At 43.9% G+C, this 19875-nt stretch overlaps 1 protein-coding gene across 2 annotated transcripts in view; it reads left to right on the top strand.

Annotated features, from left to right (window-relative positions):
• Positions 1–19875, top strand: part of Nr3c2 (nuclear receptor subfamily 3 group C member 2) — a 341763-nt gene that overhangs the window by 286549 nt on the left and 35339 nt on the right. For both annotated transcript variants that reach the window (XM_010632733.2, XM_010632735.3), the window contains exons 7-8: positions 3367–3497; positions 8744–8901. In XM_010632733.2, coding sequence (XP_010631035.1) covers positions 3367–3497; positions 8744–8901 — 289 coding nt within the window. The remainder of the gene's footprint in view (positions 1–3366; positions 3498–8743; positions 8902–19875) is intronic.

Below are 19875 nucleotides of genomic sequence, written 5' to 3'. Positions count from 1 at the left end.
AAACTTCCTGTAGAGTCCCTTGTACAAACCAGTATTCATGAAATTTACCCAAAAGATACACCAAAATAATGCAAAACTACAAAATAGATATGCTTACAATATCTATTCATGTAAGGACATATATATTCCATAAAGGAAGAATTTCTTTATAAAAAATAATGGATTTGTTTGAGAAAAAACTAAATAAAGTATTTCTAAGCTCCTCAACATGATAAATACTCCACCAAAATTGAAATACTATACTAGGCATTAAATCGTGGATTAGAAATAGATGGAAAATTATCTAATTGGAGGATAAATCTGAGAGAAACACCTATAATGCAGTACAGAGAGCTGAGATAGGAGGTAGGGAAGGGAGGTAAACCTGGAAGACACTGAGAAGGTCCAACACCCTGCAAACAGGAGTTTGAAGAGGAAAAATGACTGGAATGGGATGAAAATAACATTTAAAGAGGGATGGGGATTTAGATTTAGCTCAGTGGTTGCACCACCTGCCTCGTAAGCATAAGGACCTGAGTTCAATCCCTGGTACCAAAAAAAATTTTTTTTAAAAGAAATAATGACTAAGGACATTTCAGAACTGAGAAAAATACTTTGATCTTCAAATTACATACAGATATTGTATCCTGATCAGGAGAAAGAAAAATCAGTCCACCTTTTAAGCATAACTAAATTGCAGGTGTCAAATAAATGAAAATAAAAGTTACAAAAGAGAAAATGCAGGTGTCTTATGAGAGAATCACAATTAGACTAACTGGAAATTTACTCAGAAACGACAGTGAAAGCCCAGGAATAGTTGGCAGCTATCCTTAAGGAATCAAGGACATTACCTGTCAAGCTAGAAATCTATAGCTTTTTAAACTATCCTCGAAGAATGAAGGTGAGATTCAGACCTTATAAGAAAAAATGAACTAAAAGACAAAACTTCTTTTAGCAGTTAACCACTCCTGAAAAACTAGTAAAATATTCTCTTCAGTAAGAAATTGAACCTAGAAGAATGCAGTGCAAAAAGTGATGGTGATCAAAGAAACACACTGGTGGTGCAGAACAGACGTGGTGTGTCTCAGCATGGGAGACGCCCATTTCACCAGTGATTTGAAGGCAAGATGAGATGCACCTGTCAAAGGGCAGTAATGTGGAAGATGGGAGGCAAGAGGGCAACAATAAAGCAGCCTAAATTTTGTCTGTTTCTCATAGAAAATTATTGCTTACTTCAGATTGAAGTATCAGAGTTCTTAAGAAAAATTATTTGAAGTATGAAAAAATACATTTTATACATGTGTACATGTATGTGTGTACTTATACACACATATCTATGGAGTCTGCCCCCCAAAGATGTATAATTCAGGAACAGAAAACTTGTCATGAATAGTTTAATGCTAAGTTTATTGAAACATCAGGAGTTTTGGCCTCTACAGTTACAAAAGGTGCTCAAAGTGGTGGCCAGGCCATTTATAGTAGGGTGTGTCTGTGGGTGGAGGACGCTGTGTGTATACCTTCTCAATCTAGTAGACCAGCACAGGAGTTTTTAAAAAATAGATCAGCCTAACTAAAGGAAGGAAAGTAGAAAAACGCAGAAGAAAAAGAGGAAAGAAAGTTAATAGAATGGAAAAATCAAATATATTGGTAGTAGTGGTAAATGGAAACAGATTAAACAGCTATTCAAATTCAGAGACTGTCCAGGTTTTTTGGACTCAGCTTTCTGCTGTTTAGAAGACACATGGGGTAGTTTGAAAATAAAGAATTGAACGGAAGGAAGGGAGATACCAGGCAAGCCGGAGAGGTGTCGGGGAAGGGAGAGAGGGGAAGATGGAGGAAGACCTTAAGGTCAGAAAAACTTATCAGGCAAAAACTATTATCAAGAAAAACATTGAGAGCTTGGATAGTGGTGTGTGCCCAGCTACTTGGAAAGCTAAGGTAGAATCAGTTGTTCCCTTTAAAAATTTTATTTTGAGACAGGAACTCTCTAGGTTGCTAAATTGTCTAAGCTGGGCTTAGACTGGGCTCATCTTCCTGCCTCAGCCTCCCAGAGTGCTAGGATTGCAGTTGTGTGCCACCACGCTTTCCTTACATGCTATTTACAGATACATGCATCATTACACATCTGAGAGAAAATTATCCCTCAGCTGAGTGGTTCCCTTGAAAGAGATGAGTCAGAATAAAGAGGAAGAACAGGTGGGCCTCACCTCTCTCGTGTTCCAGCAAATAAGGGCGATAGTATTAGCATTTGTTCATGTCGGTGCCTGTGGGTGGCAGAACCATAGGCTTCTGCTATTACTTTGTATGTATGTTTAAAATACTGCCTGGGTTTCTGCTGTTACTTTGTGTATTTGAAGTAGTCTCCTGATTTCAAATAGCTTTTAGCTAATGGTGGGAGAAGAGAGGAACATCGTAAGAAATCAGAGCAAACCATGCCGCGTTGCATTATGGTCTCCTCATAAATGCACTTGGAGTTGAGCTGTAAGATGTGTTGGCCAGGCTGAGGAGTCCAGGGGCCTCCTGGAAGATGGATCACAGCCGTGGTTTCCCACAGTTGCCTGCCTGCTCGCAAGCACCCTGGGAAGTGCATCCGCATCAGAGCCTCTTTCTCTGTCTTCGGCTTGTCACGTCCTTCCCCTTTTTCTCACTACTAAACTTTAATAAATAAAAAAAAAAAAAGCTTTTGCAATCTAGTCATAAACACTAGTTACTTAGGGCCTTCCAGTCCATTTTTACTTTGAAGAAAAACATCTAGACAATAAGGTGATACCTTGATTCTCAAGGAAAGAGAAAAGAGTAGCTTCTGTGGTGATTTTTATGGAAACGGGTGGGTTGTGGAGGGAAGGGATGGCTTGGCTGTGTCCTGAAAATGCTTTGCCTATGGTGCTGGGCTCCTGCGTTCTTTGTTTTGCGGCTCAGAGCAATTCCAGTTAGGGTTTTCACCTCTAAAACTTTTAAATTTCCCCTCTGAAATCGTATGTTGGCAAACAGTTGCCATGTCCACAACCTCAGTGAGGAAGGGCCACATGGGCCGGGACTGCCCGTAGCTGGCTTCTGCTCGGCATCTGGCCCCGTCCTGTGCTGGTAGCCAGGCAGCGCTTGATGCCTGAAGTCAGAAGGGGACGTCATTTAGCAGAACTTTCAGCAGAGATTGAAGCGTCGCATACTTTGAATAGGGCTGGGCTCGGTGCTTCTCGTGCGTTCTTACAGGGCACTAGGAGATGCACTGCAGTGCCGGTCTAGGAGCAACTTGCCATTCACTTTTTAAATGCACGTCTGCTCCGTGGAGAAGCCAAAAGGTGCATTCGGACTCCAGTCTGTTACTAAGCCGCCTGGGTCTGGTCGTGAGCCTTGCATTTTCAGATGTGTGCCGCCTTTCCTTCGCAGAGAGAAGATGCATCAGTCCGCCATGTATGAACTGTGCCAGGGGATGCACCAGATCAGCCTTCAGTTCGTTCGACTGCAGCTCACCTTTGAAGAATACACCATAATGAAAGTTTTGCTGCTACTAAGCACAGGTACATTGATGTCCAGTCTGGCGCTCGTTCTGCATTGTCAGATCCTCCTCCCTGTAGAAGAGAAGACCATTTAGAGTGTTCAGGTTGCTCCTACCGAAAATAACCATTTTGAAGTGATGGGAGTGGGACTTGGCCTTTGATGCACTGAGTTACTTGCTGAGTGTGAAAGAACATGGCTCCTCCTCGCTTCATTCATACAACCACCAGGTGTTGGCTAAGAGCCTCTTATGTGTATGGTACGGTCAGGCCATGCAGGAGACGCAGGGTGAGCAGTGCAGTGTCCACCCTCAGAGCGTGTACTGTAAGCCAAATTCAAGGGCAGTTTTACTGCATGACAAGAAGCGCTGTTCTACTATGACCGAGGTACGCAGAGTCACAGTGGTTCAGGGAAGGCAGAGCACATTCAATTCCGGAGTTGCAGATGGGATCTGAGGCTCGCGGTGCCCTTCCTGTCGGGACAGCCAAGTATGGACATGAGAGAAGCATGTCTAAGCCACAGCACTTAGTTTGGCAGGGGAGGGAGCTGCCTGGTAATGTATATGTATTGATGTAATTTTTCAAGGTGTGTCAGAGGATATCAGGTGGGGGAAGTGGGAATAAGGCTGGGATATCGATTGGATAGGGCTGTTCAGTGCCCAGGGAAGAAATCTGAAGGTTACTGCCTAGGTAGAGGAGTGCGGTATAGAGCAGAGCTCTCCTCCATGGCTTCACGGAGATGTGCCTAGCAGTAGAAGGAACTGGAGGGAAGGAAATGGGCAGAGACAAAACTCAGTCTGATGAGACACGCAGGGAGCTGCCAGAGGGTGTGAACACTGTGCCTGGATTTGTGGCAGTTGTGTGCACAATGGACAAGGAGCGAGTGAGGAAACACTGCCGAGTTGGCCTTGGCCACTGGCCAGAAGGAGAAATAACACTGACATAGGTCAGAAATGACACCGGTCTTGAGCCCAGAGAAAGGACAGCCATGGTAGTGATGCCACTAACAGAAATACGTGGTGTTGGGACTTGGAGAAGATCTCACGGAACATACAAAGAGTTCTTTTTTTGATGGGTTGACAGTTTGATGCCAACTCTGTCTCCAAATAGATGACCTAAAGATAGAAGAAATCTGGAGGGCTAGAACTCAGGACACAGCTTTGAAATAAAAATTATCCTTGTGGAAAATTGTAGCTGAAACTCCAGTGGACATAGAGTTGAGGGAAAGAGGCAATTGATCCATGTTAAAGGCCTGAGGCAGGGGCTGAAGGAACAGAACGATGGCCAGAGATGTCAGGACCTGGGAGCATGTGCCTTAGTGGAAGCCAACAGCCGAGGCTTCCAAGAGGGCTAAGACCAACAGCATGGCTTCCATAGAGAAAATCAAGACAGGGGCAAGAAGGCTGCTAGAGTTGCCTGTTAGGTCTCTGGCAGGTGCCAGACAGCCACCGACTTGCAGATTGAGGCGAAGCTTTTTTAGGATTCTGGAAGAGATGAATTGAGGGCAGAAGGTGCCAGGAGCAGCAGGAAGACAGGGTTGGCCTTGGCGATGCTATCAAGCACTCAGTCCTCAGACCACTATATAGGAATTTTCAAACAGGGGAGAGAATTTGTTCACAAGAGAGAAGGGTGAGGCCCAGAACAACAGCAGGAGGCAGTTCAGAGAGCACAGCTCTGAAGCAAGTGGTGGCTGCCCAGGAACATGCTAGATGTCAGGAGCCAGTGGGGAGGCCAAGGTGAGTGGACTTCGAGGAGGAGAAAGTGTTGAATGTGAAGCAGAAGAGTGAACAGCCCATCCATGTTCAGCCCCCTCCTGGGCCCGAATCTGATGTGGAGGGTGTGGGCAAAGGTACAGTCTCCAGTAGAGTCCTCTGGGGGGAAGTGGCCTTATGAGCCGAGCTGGCCAAGGTAGAACTAACTGGTCCCCAGACGTACCATTTCCAACCAGAAGTGACTGGCTCAGGAAGAGAGAGCCTGAATCAGGTAGTGTAAGATACAGAATAAGAGATGCAGGGGTGGAAGTAGATAATACTCCAGGCTCCGATGTCGAGCACCTCAGGGGCTGAGCACAGAGCAGGCAGAAGCGGAAGTAGAAGCCGAGGTAGGCGCCATCGCAGAGGCAACCTGAGGCCCTGGCAGGAAGTGGGCCCAGCAGGGCACAGCTGTGTTTTGTTTGGCCAGCACCAGTTTGGAGGGCCACTTTTGGCCTTTCGTTTTATTTTATTTTCATTGAATCTGTTCGCCCAGGGCAGGGCATGTCCTCTCCAGTGTGCCCCAGGCCCCGCTGTTCTTCACCAGGTCCAGCCAGCCCCACCTCCTCTAGCTTCTGTGCTCCCAGCTCATCCTGAGGGATGGACAGGAGAGAGCAGGCTGTTTCTCCTGTGCCATGCTTCTGGTGTTGACCACTTTCCTGATTTTTCCTTTCCGGAGTATAACTTTGGAAAAGTCATCTTTAAATTCAGAGAAAGTGGTTTTAGTCCACTTTCAAACTACGTTATTAATCATTCCTAGTTAAAAAAATGTTTACAAAGTTCTGTTCGATGGATGATAGATTTTTTAAATGAAATCTTATTTTCTAAAAGTGCCTGTGTTGCTAATTCTTTATATCCTTTCACATCCATTTACTCTTTTAGCCTCTCAAGTAGCTCATTGCTTTCAATTCTGAACTTAAGCAGAAAAATACAATTAAAAGGCAGTAAAATGTAACTAAAGAATTCTAGGAGTCATAGACACTGCAGGCTGTGGTGGGCTTATTTTGCTAATCTGCAATTTTCAGAATGCCTGAAGATGGCTCTTTTTGTTTGGGAGTGTAAAACTGAACACCTGACCTCCAGCGTATCCAGAGAGTTTTTTAGCAATGACATTCCAAGAATCTCATGTTCTTTATGCTTATGGAGGAAAACAGACCAACTTCTACCCAGTTGTGTCTCTGCTCTGCTGCAGCTCATAGATTCTGGATGTTTTCCAGCAGCCCTGCTGCATTTAATAAGCAAATTCAGAAACTCTGGGCAGGTCTCCAAAAATTGAGGTTTTGCTTAAGTTCCCTTTATTTGTTGGTTTGTTTCAACTTCTAAAAAAATTCTGGCTGGGAAATTGGTACAGTATCTTTCAGTCACAGCAGTAGAATGTGAGTAATAATATTTAACACAAAGCATTATAATCTTGAGACTTTTGGGTAACGCAGCCATCAGAAATGGGAAGGTCTTTGATTAATCTCAGTTGATGTGTACCAAAGAACATTGGGATTGGATAGTGACATTTAGTCACTCTATTTTAATGGCAGATAATTTTTTAATGTATAGGGTTGCATCTGTCTAAGTATCTAGTATTGGAAAATTAAAGATTTGCTTTATACAGTTTTATAATAAAAACATGTTATCTGTGGATAACATCTGTGGATGGGCAGTATAGGCAGTTATTTGTAAGCTTTTAATTTCTTTTAGAAAGTTTTAAGTTACTGTTAAAATATGGGTAGAAAATGGGTCTATAATTTTACCATCAATGTACTAGTTATTGCCGTTCTTCTTTGTTTTTATGCTTTTAAAATAATATTTTTTAATTTTAAAGAAAAATATCCTACTTGTTATATAATGATACCATTTAACTCTTAGTGTGAAAGTCAGATACTTAAAACCTCAGGAATTTGTGCAGTTGCAATTAGCAATTATTTTTACCTTACCCAAAAAATATAAATATAAATGAACTAGAAATCAAAAGTCTCCACAATTATACTCAAAGAGATTATTAACATAGTAGTAGAAGTTAAATTCTGGGATAAGCCCTATCTTTATTTAGGGTAAGAGGATTTATTGGGAAACAGTGGGAATGCCTATACTACTCAGAAACAATACTATAATGTTAAAAACTGCACAGAGCCATGCTAAAGTGCTGATGACCAAAGGAAATTATTATTTGAACCAGCTGTGGAAAAAGTAGCAAATACAATATGTAATTAAGAAGCAAAAGATAAGAGCAGTTTTAAACTCAAAATGCAAATATCACGAGATGACTCTCCATCAGGTTGTCCTTTAAAAACAAAGTTCTAGGTAATCTTTTTCAGAGTTGAAGCATACACATAACTACTTATTGGCCATAGTGAAAAACAAATGTGTAGGTAGATTTTCGAAGTGGATACCTCTAGTCCACTCTCTGTCCCTATGTCTTCGTCCCTTTTACCCTTTCCCAATAAAGCACCTTCCCATTGGTCCTGGAAAAGAACTTTGCCTTTCACGGGGCAGGGGAGCAGCTGACCTGCTTGAAGTCTCAATCCCAAAGTATTCTTCTGTAGGGTGCTGGGGACAGGACCCAGGGACTTACACGTGCTAGGCAGTCCACCACTGAGCTCATAACCTTGGACCCAAAATATTCTTTTTTAAGTGCACTTGATTTTGTTTAACTGTAAAACCTAGCCATCACAGAAAACAAAACGCTTGATTTTCTATCTCGTGGGAGATTAAAATTACAAGATTTATTCTCTTTGGAAATTTTTAATTTTTCCCCAAATGTGGAGCCACTGTTGGTGTTACCCCAACACAAGCTAGTACCCAGACCTGCCTCCAGGTTGTTCTGGGAGGTTGTGGGACAGCACCCCCATATTCAGGGGGTTCCTGGAGCAAAGCTGGTGGAAAGTGATTTTCAGCATGCAGCATCCTACCCTTGGGAGACAACCATTGTCCCAGAGTGTCTGATACTTGAACTTGTGTTATGAAGATGTCACTTTCTAGATGCTATCTAGCCCCCCCCCGTTAGATTCTCTGGGGTCTTCCTACTACCCGGCAAAAGCAGAATATATTTTCCTGTCTCTGGGGTGTTGGCAAATTAGAATTCATAAAGTACTTTGATGACAGGCCCCAAGTCAGGTAGCATTGTGCTTAGGGGCTGGCCTTGAAAGCAGACTTCAGTTTACACTATCCCTGCTCTGCCATTTACTCAGCGTGAGCTTGGGCACATGAATCAACCCCCAGTGTAGGTTCCTCATCTGGAGAATGAGACTAGTGTAATGGTTATGTTCTAATATTGGTATCAGGATCAACTGAGCTAATGTGTGCAAAACAGCATGCATCCGAGACGTAATCGCTATTATCTTGTGTAAGTGCCAGTGCTTATCAGTATATGGTTGCCACATTCATTCATAATTGCCATTAATTGAGATTTAGTATCCAACCTCGTAACCAGTATATAAGCTGAAAAGAGTCAAGGCCATGTATCTGCTAAGACGCTGAAGCTGTTTTTCATCCTGGGAATTCATATGTCTGTATTCCTTAACGCAGTTCCAAAGGATGGCCTCAAAAGCCATGCTGCATTTGAAGAAATGAGGACAAATTACATCAAAGAACTGAGGAAGATGGTAACTAAGTGTCCCAATAATTCTGGGCAGAGCTGGCAGAGGTTCTACCAACTGACCAAGCTTCTAGACTCCATGCATGACGTAAGTAGAGCCCCTTGGTTCTTATTAATTGAAGCACCAACAGCCACACGCACACACACAGGCACACACTACTGAACAAATGAAACCAGCAAACCGAGTCTTCAGGGCTGTGGGAGGAGCTGGAACGCACTATCCAGTGAGAGGCAGCAAGAGTTAAATCTGGTTAAGGACATTTTTCTTTGGAAAACCTCTCTTTCAAACAACCCTCATTTACAACAAAGGGTATGGCTCTGACCAGGGAAGGCCCTCAGATCTGCTACAGGTGTGTGATTGAGTTTCACATTTTTGCTTGCAATTTAGGAAATGTTTGGTTAATAAAAATGTTTGCTTTAACATTGCATAAATAGTGTCCATCTTCTACCACTGTTAATCTAATCACCCAATCTTTCAAAAACATTATTAGTGGTTCAGGGCCAGCTGGGTTCATCTGAGTCTTTGCCAAATTTTGAATCTCCTATTCGTCATTCTTCCTAGGAGCCACCTTTCTTGTCCCATGTAAATACAGGAAGAAGATTCGGAGCGCATTTCTGATCTAATCAATTAAAGATGAAGTTGAGGTATTTGTTAGCAGCTTCTCCAAAATACTGATTTGGATAACTTGCTTTGTGCGTCATTTAAAATAGGCTTCTTGTTTCACTGCAGGAGCAGCTTTCCCAGTTCTGGCTCGAACTGTGTTGTATGCAGTCATGCTAAATTAGTTCTTTGTGTTTGTGAAGTTTCCACACTTTCTTTTGGAGAATTTATTATTCAGATTGGGTCTATATGATTTAAATAATAAATTATTTTTTCAATATTTCCTATGAAGGAAAATGTTTGCAGGCATAGTGACTGGTATTACAATAGTGTCCGTGTTGAAGTAATGTTTCCTGTTAAAGTGTTAAAAGTTCACCTTTAGATGTCTCTGCCAGTTAGAGTGATCTCTCTGGTGCTAATGGCACAGGGTTGATTAATGAAAGAATATTATTTTCTGAGATTTTACACTGAGGCCCTTGCATACTCCTTGACCTTTGCTTTCTCCGAACTTTTCCCGTGATGACAGTCAAGTTTCACTTGAGGTGAACTCAGTGATAAATAGTTTTGCTTATTCTTGGGGCTTTAAAGAGTGATCTGCTGGGAAGTCTTGGAAGTCGGAGATGATTGTAGAGTAGGCTTTGAGAAGAACAGCTAGCTGGTAATGCTCCGTCAGAAGGAAGTACACAGGCATCCAGATCCATGTCTTCCCGCGCATGTAATGTCACAGCCTCACATCACCTATGTGAGGGTACAACAGATTCTCTTTCTGCCATTGATTTCATTGAAGGGCCTTCTTATTGGAGGTTAGAATGGAGTCCTGTGGTTTTTTCTTAGTGAATTTTCTTATTTGTACAGGCGCACAAGTGCAGTATCTAAATTAGTACATAATTTGTTATTACAACACATGATAATAAATCATATTCTAAAGCAATTTGCATGTAACGAGACACAATACAGAAGTCACAACTTGGGTTTTGCACAGCCTTTCAGACTCTCTGGGCCTGAAGCAGCACAGCACAGTGGAAACACTAAGAGGCCAGCCCTGAAGCTCCTCTGCTGGCTGGTTTTCAGCACCAGCACAGTGAGTGCATGGCGCTGGACAGGGACACAGTGAATGGTGATCAGATGATCAAGTCATAAACACTGATTTTCTGTAAAACTTTCTGGAGAAAATTAGTGTCTTTTTAAAATAAAATATAATTAAGCTATGAGAACATGAGCAGTTTGATAAGCTCGGACCTCTGTGCAAGGGCTTCTTAGTAGATAGTTGCTTATCAGTAGATAGGCCTGATGAAACTGTGAGCACAGTGAAGAGAGCAGACAAACCTGCCACCCCAAAGGTTTCCTGGGCCCCCTGCTCTCCAAGTACTTTCTACTTTGCTTTCTGTCTTTACAGTTCATTTGTCTTCTCTAGTGTTTCACATAAAAAGTATCATAACAGAAGCCTTGTGTGTGTGTGCGTGTGTGTGTGTTCAGTTTCCTTCACTGGCTGTAATCGTGTTGAGATTCATCCATGCTATCTGAGTACCTAGATGGACAGTTCCAGGATTTATCTTGTTTTTCAGGGGATTTTTTTTAATGGAGTAGTAACCCACGGTATGGATACTACACAATTCATTTGTGCATTCACCCATCGTGGACAATGGGGTCGTTTCCAACTCAAGGCTGTAATGAACTGTGCTCAGCCTTAGTGGACAAGCTCGGCCTAGACACAGACACTCCATCTTCTTAGGGTAGCACCTAGTACTGGAACACCTGCTTATATTACCAGTAGGTTGTCATTTTCTTTTAAAAGGAAAGGCCGTAATGTTTTCCACAGTGGTTGTAGCATTTTACATTCCCTGGAGAAGTATAGGAGAGTTCACTTTGCTCCACATCCTAGCTAACCCTCGCCGTGCCTTCTGCTGTTAGCCACGTGGCAGTATCTCAGTGTGGTTTTTAATTTGCGTTTCCTGTATGACTGATGATGCTGATTGTCATGTCAAATGCTCCTCTGCCATCTTTAGGCCTTCTTTGGTGAATTGCCTGTCAGACTCTTGGCTCATCGCTTTCAGATTGTTGAGTTCTATCTGTACTCAATATTCAGACCTTTTATTGGACCTATGATTTGCAGTTCTTTTCTCCCAATCTGTAGCCCTCTTCTTTTTGTCCCGTTACCAGTGTCTTTTGAAGAGCAAGAGTTTTTAATGTTAGCAAATGTGTTTGCTTTCCATTCCTATAACAAATGCCTCAGGCAGTCAGCTTTCAGAAGGTTTGTTTGGACTTGAGTTCTAGAAGTTTCAGCTCATGGCTGATTGGGCCCCCACCGCGTTTGGACCTAAAGTAGGCAGCATGAGTGGCAGGAGCATGTGTAAAGCAGAACCTGCTTTCCTTGTGGCAAGCTGGGAACAAAGAGTAAGGAAGAGGCTGTGATCCCACATTCCCTTTTGAGTGGACACCCCAGTAGCCTGAAGACTCCCTATTAGGCCCCACCTGTCAAGGTTCTTGTCCAGCTTGCACCACAGACTGGGGACCAGGCCTCCACACGTGGGTCTTTGGGTGCCCGTGAAGAGCCAAACTGTAGTGCTAAAGTCCAGTTGACCTCTGCTTTCCCTGTCAGTGATGTACTTAGTGCCATATCGAAGAGGTCCTTGTGTAAGCCACTCTCATAGACATTTTTACCCTTGTCCCTATCCTTCACTGACATCTAGCATCTTAGAAACCATTTTTGTGGGGGGTTTTCCAGAGCATTTTTGGCAGTTTCAAACAGAAGAATAAATTCAATTCCTCTTATTCCACTTTAACTGGAAGAAAAACGCTTTTTGGGGATCACTTTAATCCTAAAACCTTTTCCCAACTGTTGATCTTTAAGGTGGCCTAACAGAAGCATCTTGGATACTCTGTATCTGTTCCAGACAGACCACTGAAAAATGCACACAGCAGTGAAGGCAAACCTTTTGGAGCTCTCAGTGATACACATAAGCCCGCGGCGGCCTGTGTGCCATAGGTTCGCCCCTGTTAGTCTACATCCCTAGCCCTTTTTATTTCATTTTTAAATTTTGAGAGAAGGTCTTACTAAGTTACCCGGGCTGGGCTCGAACTTACAAATCCTCCTACTCAGGCTTCCCGAGTGCTGAGATTATGGGCATGTGCCAACAGATCTGGGTACAGGTCACAGCTTCACTTTAAAATGTACACTGAGAAAAGGGCAGAGGCCTTGGGCCCCATCCATCCCTAGAACTGAAAAACGGTGCATAGGATGCTCAATTCCAGAACAGAGGCACACGGCTCTCAGGGCACAGACACATCTATTCCACGTGGTGCAAGTGTAGGCAGAACAGTGCCCAGGTGAGTAAAGCGACGTTCTCTGAAAGAACAGGTTGACAGTTCAGTGTTGGGATTGGTCGGAGGCTTTCATGACTCATAAGCGCTCTGAACATCAGTCTTACCCTAAAATATGATTTCAAAGAAAGCAGCTGTAGTGAGACTCCTAGGGGTGGATGAAGTTTTGCATTGTCAGTGTTTGGTTGTTGAGTGTGAAACGTTTAGATTCTTTCTTCTACTGTAGAGAATTGACAGTAATCATTTTTAAGCTATCGCTAGAAGCAGTGATTAATTTCCTACCTTCCTGGTGTTTTTTGTTTTGTTTTGTTTTGTTTTTGGTACCAGGGATCAAACTCGGGTCCTTGCACTTGCAAGGCAGGTGGCGGAACCACTGAGCTAAATCCCCGGCCCCTAATTCCTTCTTTCTTATGAAGCGCATTCCAGTGGACCTAATGAATTTATTGCTAACTTCCTTTTGTTCTTAGAGACCAAGGACTGTTTCTCTTATGGTCAGTGTATAGAAGAGAAAAATATAAAAAGCATTGGGATAGTATTGAGGCAACATTGCGCTTTTTATTAGTTTGCATTTGTGATTTTATTTCAGTTTACACCCTTAGCGCAAATGTGCCTTAGGGATATACCAGAGGATACAAACGAAACAGAGGACCCCAGCTCAGCCCTGGATTCGCTTAGACTCCACAGAACCAGCTGCAGCACAGTGCAAGGCGGAAGATAATCAGCTGCTGAAACTGGTCCCCCGAGCCTCGGGACACTTGACAGCACGTGTGTGCTTCCGCAATGGTTCCTTGGTGGTGAGGCCCGGCTGTGTTCCGAGACTAGAGGTGCCGGTGAGAGCAGAACGCCCGTCCTGGGGACCTCGCTTGTCTGGGAGAGGACGGTGTTCGCGTCCTGGTGTGACAAACACTTGCGTGTCTAAAAGTACAGGGCTGGCAGGGGACCCGAGGGCAGGCGGGCAGCATCCTGAGGTCACCGGGCGGCAGCTGGGTATGCGTCTGCACATAGCAGAATGATGTTCATTCCGCGTGCTGTAAGGGTGCGCAGGATTCCCAGAGGAGGGTCAGAGAACCGTTTGTGTAGAAGAAGGCAGAAGCACGGACAGTGTTTTCCCAAGGTGCCCAGGTAGCGGCGGCTGCTGGAGCCTCTGGACTCTGTGCGATGCTCCTGGCTCCGCCCCGAAGGACCGGGTGCTTCGGCTGCCAGCAGCTGCTCATCCGCAGGCTGGGCGGCTGCGGTGTTCTCCACCTCCCCTGGACTCTTCCTTGTTGTCCTGGAGGCCACGCTGTCACACTCAAGGCCGTCCACCTGGTTTTGTACTAAAAGGCCCCATGTGTTTAGCGGTTCCCAAAGTAAAACGTTAGGTCTGCCCGCACCTCGGCCTTGCTGCCGCGCCTGATCGTGAAACCTGTGCCACCCAGACGTGTGACAGAGGGGAAGACTCTGAGGAGCCTCTGCTCCGTAATGTGCTGTGTGCCTCTGCACAGAAAGCTGGGGCCCTGGGAGCCAAGGGTTCCCTCTCCATGCTGGTGGGAGGAGGAGCAGGAATCTGATGATACAGCCAGCCAGCGAGACTTCATTCTTTGGGTGGAAAGGGCGTTAAGTTTCAGTGACACAGTAACCAACAAAAGTGACACTGCTGCAGGCAGCCCAGACTATTAACACATTATTTTGAGATTCTCATTGCTCATTTAGTTAGTGGGTGTTCTTGCATCCAGGCTGCGGTACTGGTAATTTCCATCATGATTCCGCCATAGGTGGTGTGGAGATCAACACCAACCTATTTTAAGCATTCCTTACCGCATTCCCAGAGATGCCACCTTGAGTTTGGCCCATTTCTCCGTTGATCTGGGCAGCCAGCTAGCTCACTTTCCTGTTGGACTTTCCTAGTCTTTCCAGTCAGTTTCGTGTCAGGAAAAGCTCCGCAGAGCAGTAGGAGCCCAGCACAGACGGGAAGAGCATAGTCACCCGCGGTGCTGCCCGTCCCTCACAGTAAATGTGGGCACTTGTGGGACTTGACCCTCAGTTCCTTCAGCTGTAAAAGGGGACTAAGGCCCGTCTTACAGGGGGGGTTTGAGAAGTCACTGAGCATCCAAGAGATCTGCCCCCTAACATGCACCGAGCAAGATTCACCCTCTTTTCCTGTTGCTCACATGACCATGAAATGGGATTGTTTGCGTCTATTTATAATAAGAGTGTCTAGGCCAGCCATACCCACACGTGTGTGTGTGTAGCTGTGATCCAGATTCAAAGCCACATTCTTTCTCACTGAGCTAAGCAGCCATTTAATACAATTTTTAGCAGTGTTCTACTGCCTTCTCCTTTGACGAGACCATGACTAAGAAAGATTCTAAATACAGGAAGAGTTGTTTACTTCAGAATCAGCTAAGTGAGCAAAGCTTTATGATCTCCCAAGGCCCCAGGGGAGAGGGGAGGATACAGATTCCACCAAAAATCACTCTTCTGGAAAAGGAAATCTTCACAGGTGAAGATTTCAAATTCAGTGTGAATGACAAGGTAGATCTTAGTCTTAGTGTAGTTGGTGAAATAAACAGAACAAGTACTAGTTTATACTATATCTCTTTTGAATTCCCGTTGTAGATAAGGGCTGACATTTACACTTTGTTTTCAAAATTGTATTTATTATTATTTCTTTGGCACTTCCAGATTTCTATTTTGAAGGTATACAGTACTGTAATTCAGCCCATACGCTGGGCAACTGGTACCAGTGGATCATTATTTTCACTGAAAACATTTTTATGTATGTACAACTTTTAAAATGCCACAAGTATCTTTAAAATTTTAAAAATAAGGAGTCATAGGCCAGAATACTCCATTATTTCAGAATTGATGGCTTTGGGTGTGGTGTAGAAAGACCAGGTGGCCCAAGGGTCTGTGTACATTTTGTGCTGGGAGCTGGAGCTATGGAGCCCAGCTGGAGAGGTAGGGAGGGTGCCCCGAGGACTCTTCCTCCTTTGTCTCTGCCCTTCTTTCATGCTTGGCCTTGGTTTTCTGAGGCTGACTCAAAAATGAAACTAACCAGGGTCATTTCCTCATCTTTTTGAAAAAGACATCTGAATATATTCAGTGGCTAATTTTTAGATTAAGACAGCACTTAGCAATTGTTGGTCCACAGCCAGGGAACACCCTAAAATGCACAGTTTGGAGAAATGAGGAGGAAGAATCCTGCAGGACAGGAACTCTGTCCTTCCTCTTATATTATTCTACGTTAAGTTGTGGCAAAATACACAAAAACAAAATTTGCACCTTAAATGTTCTTTAAGTGCAGTATTAAGCACATTTACCTTGTGTAACTCCTCCCCAGAATTCTTCATCTTACTCACTTAATCCTCTGCATCCATCACACGAAAACTGATCCCTTTTTTTCCCCCAGCTCCCGGCAACCACCCTTGCACTTTCCTTCTCCGTAAGTTTGGCTCTCCAGCCCCCTCACACGGAAGGACTCTCGCAGTATTTGTCCTGTACGTCTGGCGTAATACCCTTCAGGTCCATCCACATGGCAAAGTATGTCTGCATTTTCTTATTTTTTAAGGCTGAGTAATACTCCTCTGCCTGCACATACCACAAGCTGTTTATGCACTCCTCTGGAAGGGACACTTGGGTTGCCCCTCTTCACTATTACCACCACTGTGAACATGGGTAGAAAATGTCTTTGTGACCTCTCCGTATGAGTGCATATGCTCATAAATGTGATTGGTGCAACACATGAAAATCGTATGTTTAACTTTTTCACGAACCACCAAACTGGTTTTCACAATAGCTACGCCATTTCACATTGTCACCAGACGTGTGCAAGTCTTCCACTGTCTTCATGTCCTCACAGATCTGTGATTTTGTCTACCGTTCGTTCTTTTCCTTTCTTGTTTTCTTTTCTTTTCTCTTTTCTTTCTCTCCCCCCACCCCTCCTTTCACAGGAACCATCCTAATAGCGTGAAGTGCGATTCGTTGTAACTTTGATTTTCATTCCTCGAATGATTAGTATCTTTCCATGTGTTTACTGACCATTTGTGTATCTTCTTTGAAGAAATGTCTATTAAAGTGTGGGGCCCAATTTTAGTTAGGTTTTTTTTATAGCTGAATTGTAGGAACTCTTTACATAGCCTGGATAGTAGCTTCTTTTCAAATGTGATTTGCAAATATTTTCTCACATTCTGTGTTTTTGTTTGGCTGGTGAAATCTTCTCATATGAACCTACTAGGATTACAGACAATAGTTGGCCTCTTAAATCCTTAACCAGTCTTCGAAGAGGGGAGGAAGTACTGTTTTCTAAAGTCAGCCACTCCTTTGGCATCATTATACATTAGTGTCACACAAGAGGTAAGCCCCCAGGACAAATACCACTCCCCGCACCCTGGGACCCTGAAGCTGATCAGAATATAACTTCCTGTAGGAATGCTGGTGAGGAACTCAGGTGCTAGCCTTGCATTCCATCCCCACCTGACACATGAGATGTGCCCTGCCGTGGGCTGAGCTTTCTGAAAAAACAAAAGTTCAAGTAGGAAGAAGCTCTGAGGGCCATGCTTCTCGGGGACCTCATCTAAATCAAACCTGGTACAAAGGAATCTCTGCCTAGTCTGAAATGTATCTAGAGGAGATTTTGGAAAACTGTCTTGTTTAACACCTGTGTTGATAAATCCATCCTCCTTGTGCAGCCTAAATCCCTCTTCTCACAGCATGATATCACAGTGTAATTCCTAGGCTTTACTTAGTGCCTTTCTTCCTAAATCTTGTTATTAATTCTTCTAATGCCTCTATAATGTGAGGATGAGTAAATATTACTATTTAAACTTAATTGTCCCGTCTTAATTTCTTTCTCTATAAAAGGAGAGTAATGGTAATACTTACTTAGGTCTTTTTCTACCCTTTCTTATGGAGAAAGGAATTAAAACAGGGATTAAGCATATTTTCCCAGGTTCGTACATGAGGGAGGAGTAGAAGGCAGACATGTAGGAGGGACAGTAGCTCCTGAGAGAAATGTTACCTGTGGGTGGCAGGATCGGCCCTCCACCTGGTTAGTTCCTTTGCCTTTGTCAGGTTAGGCATCATTCGGGACCTCTCCATAAAGTGGGCATGGCCAGCGTCGCATCACGTGACCCGGGCAGTCGCACAGGGCTCCCACATGGAAGGAAGTGTCTGACTCTTGCTGTGACGTTGGCTGCCGCCATCTTGAAATTCATAATAAACTTTGAACAGCGGCTCCAGGCCCCCTGAGAAGTGCAGCCTGCCCCAGGAATGATGTTGAACTGTCTTAAGATGGTGTTGATCAGAGGAGACGGAGTGTGCAGAGCCACCTGCCAGTGAGGAATGGGGCAGGTGTGCGAGGGAAGCGGGCAGCCGAGCTCACAAAGGCAGAGAGCACAGGTGGGGCACATAAGAGGGACGCAGTCCCCAGAGCCATCTTAGACTGCAAGGATCACCTTCAAATGGCTGATCCATGAAAGGCCAACGAGACGCCAGTTGGTCATTGATGTTTATCAAGGTCATGAGACTAGAAAGTATATATAATTAAATTACATCATTCTCACATTCTGCATTTACCACGTCACTGAATTCTTAAGGTTTATTTGTAAACCTAAATTCCATGCCAGGGCACTTTTGCAGTGAGTCTCAGACATGGGCCGAGCAGCCGAAAAGGCATATCCCCGCCTTGTCCTCATGTGTCCAAGGTTGACCAGATGGCTCTGCCCTCTTGTTTCAGCTCTCCTGCTCTAAGTATGAATTTGTCTTGAGATCCATTTTCTGCTGAATTGTGCATTTGGGGCTTCTGTTATTGAGAAGACTTCCCAAGCTCGGTCTGGTCCTCCTAAGCATGAGAAAGGATGTGACAGGGCTTATGTATTTGAAAAGTTCCTTTCAGGCATGAGCTGTGGTGCTGTAGGCCATGAATTGCCCATCTGTACTGTCTTTGAACAGAGCGGTGCATAAAACAAGGTCACGCCTGGATCGTTTGATGGAAACATTGTCACCAGCAGCTGGTGGGGCTCTCCCCTTGTAGTTCCCATAGGAGAAGTTCCTTTGGATTAACCCACTCAGTAACTTTTTTGCTTTTTGGTTTTTGTTTTTTTGTGGGACTGGAGATTCAACCCAAGACCTTCATAGGAGCTACATAATCCGTCCTTTCTGTTGTGCATTTTGTTTGGTTTCAGGCCAAGGTCATACTAAGTCACTAAGTTGCCCAAGCTGGGCTCAAACTTGTGATCTCCCCACCACATCTCACCTCCCAGAGTGTTGTGCACCATGCCTGGCTTCCATGGTGACACTGTAGGCCATGGCTGCTGTGACTGTGGGGACTTGACTGAATGCAGGTAACCCACAGGGGAGGCGTACTCAACAGGAAAGGGACTCCTGAAGCAACAGCCCACAATGGAAGACAGGAGGGAGCACATGGCAGATTCTGGAACTTTTCAGCTGCATGATGTCTAGGGGGTGTGTGGCTAATTCCTTGAGTGTGTTTTTTTTTTTCCTTCTTCTTTTTTTCCTAAGCTTTTCCTAAAGACTGGAAGAGTCTGTATAATAACCGGAAAGCTGTATCTCGCTACCACCATATTTCTCAGTTTGGAGCCCAGTCTCCTACATTTGACTATTTCCCAGAAGCCATTCTTATGTGTTCCAACAAACAGTAACACATTGGTTCTCCCAAAAGCTGTTGTGTCTCCAAAGTGCTTTGTGATCCAAGGGCCAACCAACTTTTTAGGTAATGAACCAGATAGTAAATATTTTAGGTTTTATAGGCTGTGTGGTCTCACAGCTATTCAACTGGATGATTGTAGCATGGAAACAGGAACGATAAGACTGCAGTCATGTTTCACTGAAATTATTTTGTATAATTTTCACACAGCAGAAAATACCATGTTAAAATTTTTTTCAGCTTCTTAAAAGTATTAAAAAAATGCATATATATGAAAAACCCCTACATAAACATTAGTCCAAATTTGTCCTGAGGGCCATAGATCATTTACCTCTATTTTATTTAGTAGCATCTTAGACTAAAGGGAATAAAATAGGCCTCCTTGGTCTTAAGCATTCCCACTCAAACCTGCCCCTGGCCATTGGGATCTGCCCCTTATTACCTCAGGTTCCGTTGGTTTTCTTTCCTTTCCTTTTTTTTTTTTTTTTTTGGTT

The sequence above is a fragment of the Fukomys damarensis genome, unplaced genomic scaffold (genome assembly GCF_012274545.1).
Source record: "Fukomys damarensis isolate Sample0158 unplaced genomic scaffold, DMR_v1.0_HiC HiC_scaffold_38, whole genome shotgun sequence".
In the NCBI taxonomy this organism is placed as follows: Eukaryota; Metazoa; Chordata; class Mammalia; order Rodentia; family Bathyergidae; genus Fukomys; species Fukomys damarensis.
This window is presented reverse-complemented; position numbering and strand designations above follow the sequence as displayed.